Source organism: Protopterus annectens, chromosome 4.part0, assembly GCF_019279795.1.
Source record: "Protopterus annectens isolate FY-2018-M chromosome 4.part0, PAN1.0, whole genome shotgun sequence".
In the NCBI taxonomy this organism is placed as follows: Eukaryota; Metazoa; Chordata; order Ceratodontiformes; family Protopteridae; genus Protopterus; species Protopterus annectens.
The window spans coordinates 1,537,750,924-1,537,765,483 of NC_056733.1; the positions used below are offsets into that span (position 1 = coordinate 1,537,750,924).

A 14,560-nucleotide genomic window follows, 5' to 3' on the forward strand; every position below is an offset into this window, starting at 1 on the left:
CAGCCCGACTGAAAAAACTCTGGCTGTACTCAATGGCATATCACTTACTCAGAGGTGACCTCTGCCTGCGTTACAAAGCCATGTCCAAACCAGAATTGATGGACATGCTCCACGTAAAGAAGTCCAAGTTACTGCGAGCCACACACTCTAGTGAGCTAAACCTCGCCACAACAATAAATAGAACATGCTGGAAGGATAGATTCCTTTCACAGAGACTCCCCATGCTTTGGAACAAAATTCCTAACTACATTAGGCAGAGCCCCTCACTAACACTCTTCAAAAGAAGCCTTGATGAGTGGATGGGTAACAGAAAATACATCCCTGGGATCACTTCATTGGCTCTGCTTGACAGAGGCTCAATTAATTAATCAATGGGGCGGTGAAAGCCAACACGCTCTGGCTAGGCTTATAAATGCCCTCGGGCAGATAACCTAGTATTTACCTATGAACTTTAACTTCAGCAACACTAATAGGAAAGCTTAAGATGCAGCCATATACTTTAATGGGTTCACTACTGTGCAGCTGTAGAAACGTGTTAATTAAAGTCTAGGATATACCCCACACTATCTCTAAGGTGATATTGCCAAGAGATACTCTAAATTTATTTGGGCCATGATTTCATAAAAAGTTTACGAAGCTTTTTTAATAAAATTTCTCAAATAAATAAGGAATGAGAATAATACAAATGCTTTGCAGCACTTAACTCTCTGCATGCTGCAATTCACCTATGAACGTGCGTGAACCAGTGCATTATAAGTATTGGTGCTACTGACTCAGAAAGCTGTGAGAATAAGAAAGCATGAATTAGCATGCATTTTCTGAAAAGAAAAAAAAAATGGCTATGCACTTAATGATGCTCATTATTTTCTGAAAGTAATTTACCACTTTTAAAAAAAAAAAAAAAAGAAATGACTGATTTTTAAGAGGCAAACTGCGGTGGTGGTGCTGCGGTAGCGTTGTTGCCTCACAGTAAGACATTGTCCCATTCGATTCTCAGCTAAAGCATCTTCTGTGTGGAGACATGCGTGAATGGGCATACCTTCGTTGAAGGTTGTGCATCAGGGCCGGCAACTCAGCACGTAAAAATCTACTGCCAATCATTAGCGGACTGGAGTTCCGCTGTGGTGACCCCTAAACCGGAAAAGCCGAAAGACACAATAACAACAACTGATTTTAAGAGGCAGAGCAAATGTCTGAGCAAAAAATCAGAGACATTCATGCACAACAGAAACAGTTGAGAGCTTTGCATCTAACAGTTTCTCTCTTCAAAATATTGAGTATCATACAGCACCAAAAACTAACACAACCCCATTCTTTAGAGTATGAATTACATTGTGTACAAGCAAGTTTTGATATATATGCTGCAGTGGTACGGTGGTAGCGTTGTTACCTTCCAGCAAGAGGTTCTCCGGTTCGATGCTTGGCTTGGGAGTGCCTTCTGTGTGGAGTCTGCATGTCCTCCCCGTGGTTGGGTAGCGTTCGAAAGACATGCGTGCGTAAATGGGTGTGCATTGGTTGGGCGTTGAGCTGGCATTTTGTAAAAATCTACTGCCAATTATTAGTGGACCGGAGTTCTGCTGTGGCGACCCCTTACCGGGAAAAAGCTGAAAGACCAACAACAAGCAAATTTTGAGATGGTACAGTCTAGTAGTTAGAAACAACAGTTGAATGGTTGTGAATCTGTACACCACTGTTTTACAGCAAATAAGGCATCTCATTTTCCTGTGATGCTTTGAAATACCCAGTAGAAGCTTAAGCTTTTGCTGGCCTTTTAATAAAAAAAGTCAAGTATCATTTCACAGCTCTGTTAGAATGCTGTATGTGGTTTAGGTACATTGAGGACAGCTGTGTTTTTTTTCTTCTTTTATTGCTAGTAAGTCAAGATTTAATGATCTTGCATAATTTAGGACAAAAGAAAGAAACAAGCACAAACAGACACACACGCACACACACGTACTCAACCTTAGGATATCAGCTTCAGAACTTTTTTTTTTTTTTTTTTTTTTTAGAGTAGTGATACACTGGTGCCACTAGATGTCCCCCTACCTGCCCTGAAGCAAGGGCTGCATTGGGTATTCTCTTTCTCTCTCTGTTTTTTTCCTCAGCTGAGGGAAGGGTTTCCCCACAACAATCAGGCATAGCATAGACAGAGGAGGAGAGAAAGTGAGAAAGAGAGAGAGAGAGAGAGAGAGAGAGAGAGAGAGTTAGGACAGCCCACAAGGGAAAAGCAGTGCAGAGCTGGAATGGAGTTGCTTGAAGGAACTCGGGAGGGGAAATGGTAGCCAGAGTGGAAACAACACAGAGTAGGCATCATCTGTATCCTGAATGCTTTTCTGCAGCCTGCTATCATTTATTGTCCGTCCTTTATTTTTTGCTTATGCCTTGCAGAGAACAGCCCCCAGCCCATTCATGTACACAACAGCAGCACAACCACCTCCCCTGACAGGATCTCCCTGCTGCTTTACACTGGTTTCCTTTGCATCTTTTGGAATTTGTTTTTAATCCTTTTGGCTGTGGATACTAGAAAAGATACAAGAAAGGCCAGTATGTCTGGGAAACACCAGCATTTCAAAGGGCCTGAAGTGAGTTGCTGCGTGAAGTACGTTTTGTTTGGTTTTAACATTGTCTTCTGGGTAAGTACAACTTTAAGTTTGTGTTTCTTCTTATTTCTGTGTGCCTCTTTCTCTAGGGCTAGTTATTCTGCTGGAAAAACAAAGAAAAGCTTTTTGTTGTACAGAGCTAGTTGCTAGGGCTATTGTGTGCTTTGCCATCCCTTGTTCCACTCCTTAGGCACCGGGAATTGTAAGACTTGCATGTATGTGTGCCTTTGTTTTGCAGTGCTTTTTGATTTTGGTTTGGGAGGGGGCTAAGCTTTTGTGTAAAGTGACATTTAAAATGCTGTGAATTGTAATATTATGATTTATATTTCACGGATTAAAATGATGATGTAGCATCTTTCCCATTGCTGCAGTTTTCCCTTCTTGTTTTAAGTTATTTTTTCTTTCTGGTCAGCTTAGTATGCCATCTGTTATGTTGAACAACTTGTTCTGCAGTATTTTATGAACTGTGGCTGGGTTGCAGACATATGTTATTTAGCTGCCTGTTTGTGTTACCAGCAAGAAGTTGGTCTCAGGACCTGTCCACATACATTGTTACCAAATATTAAATACATAAATAAGCAAGCAGACATTAAGCAAGAGTTGTGCTGATGTACAGGATAGTGTGTATGTATGTGAAAAATAAATGTAAATGTGAACACTGGTGCCGTTTTTGACAGTGTTGACCTTTCTAACTCTGCTTGTTTTACAGCAGCAGTTTTTGGCAAAAAAAGTCAGTAATGCAAAGCAAGTTTACATTTAAGGCAATGAAGAAGAGAGAGAGTTTAAGTTACTTACTCAATATTATTCAAAACACAATTCTGGACTACAGATGGACATTAAAGCAGTTTCTGCCATGTGTCTCATCCATTCTCACTGCAGTATGTAAACTTCTAAGTTATACTGGCATGTGTCAGTGGTTTTCTCGTCTTATAACTTTATATGTTTTTCTTAGGATCACGGCATAGAAATCTTCATTAGGATGTTAAGTAGGGCAGGAATAAACCGTTTTACAAAATTCTGAAGACTGATTGTATAATTTGGGATATTTGAAAATGTTGGCATTGCCAAAGTTGTATTCGCTACAGGGGAGTATGGTAGTGTCCATATAGCAAAGTTAAATGTTTTCTTACTTGTAAGCATATATAAGGTTTATCAGCTCATATAGATTTGAATTACCTGTGTGTCAGTACTACCAGCTTTTGTTTACTAGTAAATAGATATGAAATGCATCAGCTTAGCTAAATTTTTGACTCACATTTTATAGACACAGTTAATAGCACATCTCGTGGCTGTCTTTATTTATGTCTTATGTTTATTTATGCCTAGATATTTTTTTCTTCGAGACTCCACTAAATGGGCTCCTCCTAGTTGGAAATTTGTGGCCAAAAATTATAAATATATAAAGAAAGGCACAAGCGAGTATCTGTTCAAGTGCGTGTGTAAAATTTTGTTTTGTTTGCCAAACATTGTGTATTTTGTTTGCCATTAATATCACTGATGTCAGTCCTCATCTATACCACATCTACAATGTTTAGAGTGATACAGAAAAAAACAAAAGTATTTTTAGTGGCACTTTGATAAGTAAGCTTGCAGAAAGACTAGGAATGCCTTGAAATTAAGACATGTCACTTTGTTACCTAGCTTGTTTAACAAATGTGTAAGATTTTATTTTATTGTAGTCCTCACAGAAGGAAGTTAGGTAGACTAGTTGGTGTAGTACAGTGGCCGCATGGTTTCTAGTGAGATTCAAATCTGTAATTGTATGGTTGTTTGCTCATTGTTGATAAGAGAAAAAAAACATCAGTAAGTTATTTTCTGCAGCGCTTACCACTGCTATACTAAGGACAGCGCTTTTACCCACAATATTTTCAGCTGTCTGTAGTAAATTTTATTTTAGCTTGTTGCTATGATAAGGCAAAAAAATCAAAAGAATGTAAATCCAACCAAAAATCAAAGCAGAAAAAAGTTCAATCTTATTAAATATTTATTTCTTCACCACGGAAGATTGGACTTTTTTCTGCTTTGATTTTTGGCTATGATAAGGCAGTTTTGTTTGGTAGCTACTACTTGTGTGCAAGTGCAGTCTTAATTGCACATAGATTCAAACTGTGGAAAGTGTTACCAGATGTCAGTGCAGGGAAGGTTTTACATCTACTTGTGGTTATTTAGACAGTAAGCTGTGCACTGCTTATGAAAAGCACAACATAAACGTGTACATACAAAATGTAAACATACTTTTTATATAATCATAGTAAGTTATTAACAGTTTTTTTCAATACAGTTGAGATTAAAAATAGATTGTGGCTCAGAGAATAACTTGTGTTAGGCAAGACAATACTTAATGAGTTTTATGGAGTGACTGGTGAGTACAGAATAGAGCATTTTAGAGTGGATCTGATGAAGGCAAAAGTGGTTTGGGGCTTTATACCAGTATATGTTGGGTGTATTTTATGTGTTTAATGTGTTAGCTGTAGACAGTTGTTTTATGTGTAACCTAGGAGCTATTGATTGGTTAAATGACTGACTGTTCAAGAGTTCTGGAAATGCATGCCACAAACTCAGGCATCAATGATTCAACTCGTTTATAACTTCTTAAATAAATTGGCAATGTTGTATTACTTGTCAACTTCTATGTTTTCATTTGTAGTATTATGTATCTGAATAAGTGCTTTTTAAGAAAGTTTAAAAAGTGCTTATTTAATATGGAAGATTGATATTTGATTAAGGAGATTAACTTAAAAACGTTGGATAACATTTTTTGTTTGTACAATAAACTTTTCAAAATTAATTCTGCTATAGTAATATTTGGTTCATTTATATTTATCTTTTGTATTATATTCAAATTACTGGAGTAAGGAAAACAAAAAACATTACCACAAAACAAAAGCTACGTGCAATATAGCAATTAAGCTTACTCCTTTTAAAAACTTAATTTATACCCAATTTATGGTTAACAACAACGCATATCTGACTCCATGACACTCAATAAATTTAATCCCAAGTTTCTCACCATACTGTCTATATTGTCCATCAAGAATTGCAGATATATTAAATGTGTTCTGGAGCTGTAAACATACTTATAAAATGTGGTGCACACTAAAAATTAAATTAGAAAAAATGGGATATGAAAAATCAGCACTCTCGTGGGAGTTTGCAGTTCTCCACATAACTTCACAAAGTTTATCCAAACTAAACAAGTATGTAATGGTTACTATATTTGCATTAATTAAGTTGTATCTAACCCAAAACTGGCTTGACCAAACCAAATTATCATGGAGCTGCTTTAAAAAATATACAGTAAAATATATATCCTCACATAAATTAATAGCAAAAGATAAAAACAAATATTCTTACTTCCAGAGCTATTGGAATCTACTTCTAGATAATATACTAAAAGATTAAGTTAAAAAGAAGTGTTCTAGATGCAGAAAGTAGTAGTACAAACTATACGTAAACAGAAAGCAAATCAAGGCCTAAATAATGTTAAAGTAATATCTTCTTTTTCTCCCCTGCTAAACACTGAGTGAATATGTCCATTGGTGGCACTACGTTGTAAATAGTTACGTTACTACAACATATGCGTGCAAACAAATTATTTTTTTCTAAAAAGTGCATTAACATGCAACAGTAATAAACATGTACGTATGACATTATAGCCAGTACTATTGTATGTACACGGTCACATTTTATTTTTTCTCTGCATTGTTCTTAATTTTGTTTTGTATGTTAATCTGTACTACTGTGTCTTAAAAAGAAATAAAATATTATATTTGAAAAAAATGCTTATTTACTGAAGTAAACTGGTAGGGATGAGAGAGAGTTTACAGAATGCCAATGGTGTTAAGGGGAAATTTATTTCAGCTTGGGATAAGAAGAGTGTTACAGGCCAGGCTGTGGTAGTATTGGAACTGGTTTTAGCAGGGAATACTGCTAGAATGAGTGGCTGAGTTAAGTCTCATTAAGTGCCTGATATATGGGAGGAGTGTCTGAAAGTAGTCACCCCCCCATATTATGTATTCTGTTGCTTTTATTTTGTGTGTCTTGAAATTGACTATGCGTTTGTGGGTAGGTAAGATACAGTGCTCTCCCTTGTATTATTTTTTTTAGTAAATCGTATTCATATTAGTTGCATAGGTGCTATGCATTGTACGGCAGGCCAGTCAGACCAAAATAATAGAAACTTGCCTTATTCAAATGAATTCTAAAAATGCCAAAGATAAATCCATATGAACTCTCCATTCCTAATTAGTCTGCAGTATTTAGTTTGACTGGGATGCCTTAAAGTTCTGGATTACTTTACCCTAACCACACCATACAGCATGCCACTCTGTCACATGGGCACTTAATATGTTCTGATTTCCTTCACTTCTGTCACTTACCAAGATAGCCCTTTGTATTCTCTGATTCCATTTTCCTTTTGTTGCGAACCCTTTAATTTAAATGTATGCATGTGTTTGCCTATTTCTGTGTTGTTTACATTGTCTTGTGGAAACATAAAACCACATCAGAATTTCTAGGCTGCTCAGTTAAACATCTATTCCTTGCCTGGTACAAGACTCCCCTTGACTGCTGGCTTCACATTCTCCTTTCACTTTATAACTTAATAGTGTTAGCTGACTCAGATTGTCAACCTCTTAGGTTCATAGGTAGATACTAGGCTATCTGCCCTAGGGCATTTATAAGCCTAGCCAGAGTGTATTGGCTTCCACCTCCCTATTAGATTAGCCTACTGTGCCTCTGTAAAGTAGGTCACAGAAGGTACCCTTTTAAGATTAGTTTACTGTGCCTCTGTCTAGCAGGGGCACAGAAGAGATCCCAGGGGTGAATTTGCGATTTCCCATCCACGCGTCCAGATTTCGCTTGAAGAGGGTCAGCGAGGGGCTATGTCTAACATGAATTGGGATTCTATTCCAGAGTGAGGGGAGCCTCTGGGAAATGAATCTGTCCCTCCAGCATGTCCTATTTATTTTTGTGCTGAGGTTTAGGTCCATGGAGCGTGTAGCTCTAAGGGACTTGGATTTTTTTGAGTTGGAGCATGTCCATTAATTCTGGGTTTGACATGGCTTTGTATGTCAGGCATAGATCGCCTCTGAGTAGGCGGTAAGCAACTGAGTAGAGCTGGAGTTTCTTTAGTCGAGCTGCATAGGACATCTGTTTGTAGCCCATGATCCTCTTAGTGCAAGAAATCTGGACAAAGTCTGACATAATGGGGGGACAAAGACCCAAAAATAGTGACTTATTTTAAATATTATTCTAATAAACTTAGAAAGACATTAGAGTAAGAGGATTTGTGTTAACATGCATTAGTAAGAGGATTTGTGTTAACATGCATTTTTCCAAAGGATATGAAGTCTGAAACTCAAATGTATGATATCATTTACTTATTTCAGTCCTTGGATCTTCCCAGTGATTTGCCAGAAAACTACAAATTTTATGAGGAAAAGACCAAAAAATATGAGACTAAAATCTGGACATTCTGTGCAAATCTGAACAGTTGATAGATATACTTGTAGGACTGTTTCATAGTTGTCTGCCTCGTCACCACTTCCCTTATGCAGACCTTTGTTAGGACCACAAAAAGAGTATTGTGGTTTCTCAGTTCTGTTTCAGATTCTCCTAGATGTGAATACAGTGCAAGACCTCCTCTTTATTTTCATGATTTCACAGTGTGTTACAACAGGCTGAAGACACCACAATTGTGCTATGATCTGCTTCTTAGACGCCTGTTATTTTTTTCCCATTGGCCTTTGACTGTAGGGTATCACTTTTTTCTTCACCTTTGCCTGTATTTGTGATTAGGCTGTTGATGCATATGCGGTTTGCATACTCCATCTTTGATTTGTTTTTGAATTTTGCGTATATAGGCCCCCAGCCCCATGCATATTGAAACATTAAGCTTTTTGCTGGCTAATGTGTAAATGAACTACAAGCTTGGAATAACAAGGATGAAATAGCTTGAGCCCTTCTTCCCGTTGATGTAGGTTTGACTTTTACTCTTTCAAACCCAGGACAATCTGCCAACTCCAATAACCTTAGCCTAATTTGCCTCCAAGCCCATGCCTCCCAATGTGGATGGATGCAACATTATCGTAGACAGCATGGTAGCTCAGTGTTAAGGGATGAGGTCTGTTTCACAATTTCAGAGTTGGGGGTTCAGTCATGACCTCTAGTCACTCTCCCACCACTCAAAAACTTTGCCACTTTGGGAGGAGGGAGGCAGCCTAAGCTGGCAGCAGAAAGAAGCATAAAGAGCTTGGTGAATTGCATAAGCGGTGAGCTACTTAATCTGGGGGTTGCTGTTGCATGGCAGTGCCCATGTATCACTCATGGACTGCAATAGCAGAGCTAGCAAGGCTGCCACAGTGTGATAGGGCATACTCCCTGGCAGCAGTATGACAGTGCACCTGCATTCTTGATTACCTCACCAGTTTTGGACATGGGTAAGATTGAGCCCGGGGGGGGGGGGGGGTTAAGGTGAGTCTGGTAGACACGATGGAAGAAGAGAGGAGAGGAATTGGTGACATCTGGTAGTCAGCTGTGAGAAGGAGGGGAAAAAAAAGAAAAGGGATAGATAGAAGCCTACTTAATGTAATTAAGAAGTGATATATGGGGGAAAAATCATTTGTCCCATCAGGCCAGTCGGCCAAAGGATTTGGTGATGGTTAGTAAAAGTGCATGGAGAAAAATGCAACTATTTTTGTTTAGTTATTTGCCCACATTCTGTTATTGAAGCTGCCATGAATAGTACTGGTGCTGTTAAAGTACATCTTACTGTTTAACTTACCTGTTTTTTCCTGGCCTTGTCCTCTTATAAAACTTTTGATTTGTAATGATACCATTAAAGCATATTTTACTCCTTAACTTAACCCCTTTTTCTCCTGCTCTTATGAAACAGAAGACCACTAGTTAAGTCCAGCAAGATGTGACGTGGTGCTATTGATAATCTCTGCACATGATCTCAGTCTTTCCTACTTTACACAATTTTTTTGATTTGGATACTTATTCTAGGCACCCCTAATCCCTACAGCCATCAACCCCATACTAATGTTCTTCCTGCTTTCTAGTATTTCAGACAACAGGAAAGGGAAGTGAGTTCTAAAAGTTGTAGTTGTCATCCCGCAGAAATTGCAGTTTATATTTACTTATTCGGTAGCCCTTCTCCTCCCAGTAGTTTGGCAAGCATGTCACTGAACTGAGACTGCAGTACCAGCCCGATGACATGTGCAAGTTTTCTTCCACACGTACAGCAAAGTCTAGCTACACTGCTGAGCAATGCTTGGAGTGTACTTTGTGCACTGTTTCTTTAGTGTACGGCCTCCGAGGGTTTTCATTAATGCAGGTGACTTCTCTTCTCCCTCCAGAAAAGTCCAATAGGGACTAGGGACTTGAATCTCTAGTCTGTATTCTTCCTCTTCTGCAGGTGCTAGTGCTGTTGAACTTGGTAATTTCTCTCAAGCTTCTTCCATTCAGGAAAGGGCAACAAAATGAACTGAAATCTTAACTTTCTGGTGTTCATTTTTGACTTGATTTTCTTAGGTACAACTGGTAAAACTCATGAGTTACATAGTAGTCTCAGACGCTGTGCTTAGCTGGTCCATTATTCATAGGTGATCATGGAGTTGTAGTTAGTGTCCGGCTAATGTTAGTCTGGCCTACCCCTTATTTCATCACTCAACTGAGCTTGCCAAGTATATGTAAGTTTTTGAGCTGTTTGTAATATATTTTGTTGGGCTGCTGTATCTAGATTAGTACTTCAAAGTTTTGACTCCTTTTAACATGAAGGACTTTTCTGATGTGGTTTGATACACATCATGCCAAATATGTAATGTTATATGAAATGTGAACTTGTTTGTACTTTATTGCCAATTCTACTTTGGTGTGCTTGCGTTGTATCTACTTCAGAGGACTACAGCAGTAACATAGCATAGATCCAGTAGTATACAGTTTGTCTCTGTGTAGAAGGAGAAATGGTAACCTACATTCACCCAGTTTTGTGTTGTGGCATCTTTCATGAAGCAGGAGATGTAGCTCACAAGTTAACACCTGATTCCATGGATGTTGTATCCACCGACAAGAATCCCACAAGGTACATACAAATGGCTCTTTCACAGCTGCGTTTTGTTAGATTTTTGTAATTTTTTTTAAGTTATTGACTGGGTTATAACTGCTGGTCTGAGCCCTTATTCACAGGGCACCCGGCAAGTTCTACTGTAATGCCTGTGTAATTTTAGTAATGCATATGAGGGAATGTATATGAAACATTTGTAGGTATATGCATATGGAATAGTACATGGAAAAAACAAGAAATTTATCATGATAGAAATGATTAGATATAGTCGGAGTTTTGTTGAAAGACTATGTAATAGTTGCTATGTGTGGAATGGAGGGGTAGTAGATAAGTAGGGTACAACAATGAAAGGTAAAATTATAAGTTTAGTTGGAAGTAAAATGGGGAGATGAAAACTTGTAGGTTTTATATATATATATATATATATATATATATATATATATATATATATATATAGATATATAGATAGATATATATATATATATAATGTATGACACAATGTTAAGTATGTAAGTTGCACTGGGTGAGGATTGTGATATTTATTTGAATAATTTAATAATTGTAATTGAATATAACGAGCTAATATAGTGAAGATAAAAGGAGTAGTTTTCATATACAAGTTTTGGTTGGGATCTGATTTTGTAGTTTACTGATTGAATTTTGCATTTGCTTTATAAGAGTGGATGCATGTAAAGCACAGTTTGACTCTTCTTCGTGTTCTAACAGTTTCAGACCTTGGGTAAGGAGACATATTTCATCAACAACGATAGTAAACATTATAAGTTCAAGAACAGAATGCTGGGAAACTGTTTTGTTGGATATGAAGCTTTGTGATATGTAATTCTGCCATGCTACAGCTGTGATCTGTTTTTCTGTTAGCTGATAAACGATTTTATAAAGAATATGCCACAGGCGGTTAACCTGTCATCTTTGTAAAAATGACGGTGTGGTTAATGGCACTGAAGTCTTTTAGTCGAATCCAAAAGTACTGCTACAGTGATAAGCCCTTTATCACAGTGTAGTATTTTCAGCAAGAGGTGTCTGTGTGCTCTGGCCTGGGTTGATTCCGTATAGAAGTGTTATTTTATTTGTTTCCATTTTGTGGGAGGGTTCCTCCTCTGAGGTGTCTGCTGAAACTTAGTGTGAAAGCAATGTGATTGGAAATTTTCTTGAAGTAAGCTGGTGGGAGATTGTCCATGGATGATCTGTAATCGTTAAGCTTGGATAAGTGGCTTCTGTGTTTTTAACTGTAGTTGTTTTAAAGGTGAATTCTGGATGGGAGCCCATTGAGGATGTATTAATTGCTGGTTTGCATATTTTTCATTAATGAATCTGAGCTATTTTGCAGTAGTTTCTGCTATGTCTTGAAATATTGGTAAATTTGAGTGGGTTGTCATCTGTTTCTTTGATGTTGCAAGCTGTTTGCTAATTATCCCCTGGAATATAGGTGGTTTGTCGTTCTCTCTGTTTTTGTCTTGAATATGATTGTTCTTAGCCAGTCTGAATTAAGTTTTGCATTTTTTACTGGCCTCTGTATGTTTCATTTGTGATGTTGTTTGCAAATCTTATTGCTGTATCTGTCCATTGTAGCAATATCCCCCCCCCCCCCTTTTTATTTTAACAGTTCTGGCTGTTGCATGTTTTCATCCAGTAGATATAGTGGTGAGATACTGAAGGATTGTACAGCTGCAACAAGGCTGCTTTTAAGGTATAGAAATGTTCAGTATATTGTAATACATTTTTCTGTAATAATTTCTGCTGGTAGTTTTTTTTTCCCTTCTCTCTTTTTTTTTTTTTTCCTACAGAAGATGGCTTGTTCTGCCTTATCATAAATGTAGGGTTATGGTTGCTGAGATGAGTTGGCAGCATTCCACTCATATGGAAGTTTTTGTTCTTTTGTGGGTATACACTCTAGGATATTTTTAGTTCCAGTTCAGGAGTCGTCTTGGATAGAGGTTGTTACAAACTGAGAGAGGCTGAGAGATTATGTAGTGATGTTCAGTCAATGTTTGTAAAGTATATAAAAATCTTCCAATATGCCTATTTTACTGGTGCTGTTGGCATGAAACCAGTTTTGTGCTGGTAGACGTTTTGCAGCTCTGTCAGGGTTCATACCCTCACATTCTGTGTGGAGCTGCTTTGAGTCCAGCTGTTAGACAACTAGCATTGCTTCCATTCCTGTGAACACTGGTGACTCTTTTGGGTAAAGTGTTGGTTTTTCAGGCATTGTTAACATACTTGGTACACTGCCAGATCTGTTTGTTGTGTGATCCTTGTATAAGGTGTTTCTATGGATCTCAAATTTGTACATCTTACAGGTGCTACTTTAACCATGTTTCCGGTTGTGGGTTCTGCTCTTAAATTAATTCTTGGTATTCTGGTATTTTATTGCAGTTATTTCTGGCATTATTTCTGGCATTACAGTTGCATTATTGTCAAGTCTTTTTGTTTGGGATTAGAGTTGGTACATGGCTGCTTTCTTTGTCACCAGCAGATGATATTAGTAAGTTATTAATGCTCTTTCTGCATTTTGGCAGATTTGTAAGTCCTTCGGTTTCGTATATATTGATAAATTTTTTATTTTTATAGCAGAAGATATTGTACGATTAGTAAAAGGAAGCCATGGAGCTTGATTTGTACATTAATGGAGTTTTTATCTACCTGAAAGTGCAAATTGGCTGTATGTGATATTTTATGTGTGATTTATATGGAGGATGGCTGTAGTTTTCAGAAGTAATAGAATGTTTGAATAGTGTGGGATTTTCTGACATGTTTTAATAGTGATACTTCATGTTTCACCTGATTTGTTTGTAGGTGTGGCTAGTTTGAATGTGGGTGCGGCTATGAGAATATTTGGGTTCAGATGGTTATACGTGATTAAATATTAGAACAACTTGAAAAAGTATACTTCACATTAAGCCTGAATTACAATTGTTTCAGACTTGGCTGTCCGGTAGAGTTAACAGCAGGCAGTTGTTTAAGTAGCGCTTGTTATGTGTTGACATACTGCCTTCCTCTTGTGATCCTTTACCCTTTTCTGGAGCCATGTCTTTATCATTGTCATAGCATTCTTTCCTTCAGTAACCGGATTAAACTTTTTCAGGTTTTATGTATTCCATTCATTGTGTTTGCCTGTTGCCAACTTAGTAACTGCCTTGTTTCCTGGTATGACCCAAGCCAGTCTGTGTAGTAGTCTCTCTACTAGGTCTTCACAGTTTTACTGTACAATCAGCAGAAAAGTCAACTTGAATACAGGTGAACATATGAAGCAAGAAATGCTGTATGCACAGTAACGAGAAATAATTATATGTCAGTTTAGCAGAGTTTCATGCCGTAGACCCTGGTTTGATGCATTCAGCCTCCATTTATAAACTATGGGACCCTGCACAAGTCACTTAATCAAACAGTGGCAGCTCTGAAAAGATGTACTTGCATTTAGAAAGGCTTACCCAGTTAATAAATGAATAAACATAAATAAGTAAATATGACGATCAAAATTGGTTTAGTTACATAACTGTAAATGAGGTATTCATTTCATTAATGAATAGGAGGGCAAGTGTCCATCAGGTTGTGTGATAGGGGCAGTAATTTGTATCCTAGTATGTTTTAGTTAATGTTAAGCTTCCTTTCTTTTCCTGTACTAAATCACTTAAAGCTGTCTGAAATCATTATTGTATTAAAGCAATACACCAGCAACAGGCCCAGGCTAATGCATATTTTGTAAATTTGTGACATCAAATAATGTGACCTGGTTTCTTGCTGCCCTGCCTACAACTGCTTGTTACTTCACTTGTGGTTTCAGCTTACAAAATGGCAAGTGAACTCTTGCTACTTAGGAAGATATACCCCCCAGCAATCTGATATTTTCTCCAAGAAATTACTTTACCTGTTC

At 37.6% G+C, this 14,560-nt stretch overlaps 1 protein-coding gene across 1 annotated transcript in view; it reads left to right on the forward strand.

The window, feature by feature from the left end:
- Window positions 1-2,179: 2,179 nt before the first annotated feature.
- The window catches only part of TSPAN17 (tetraspanin 17), a 1,348,708-nt gene continuing 1,336,327 nt past the window's right edge, over window positions 2,180-14,560 (forward strand). Inside the window, exon 1 of the mRNA XM_044069351.1 lies at window positions 2,180-2,633. Coding sequence (XP_043925286.1) covers window positions 2,547-2,633 — 87 coding nt within the window. The 5' untranslated portion in view covers window positions 2,180-2,546. The remainder of the gene's footprint in view (window positions 2,634-14,560) is intronic.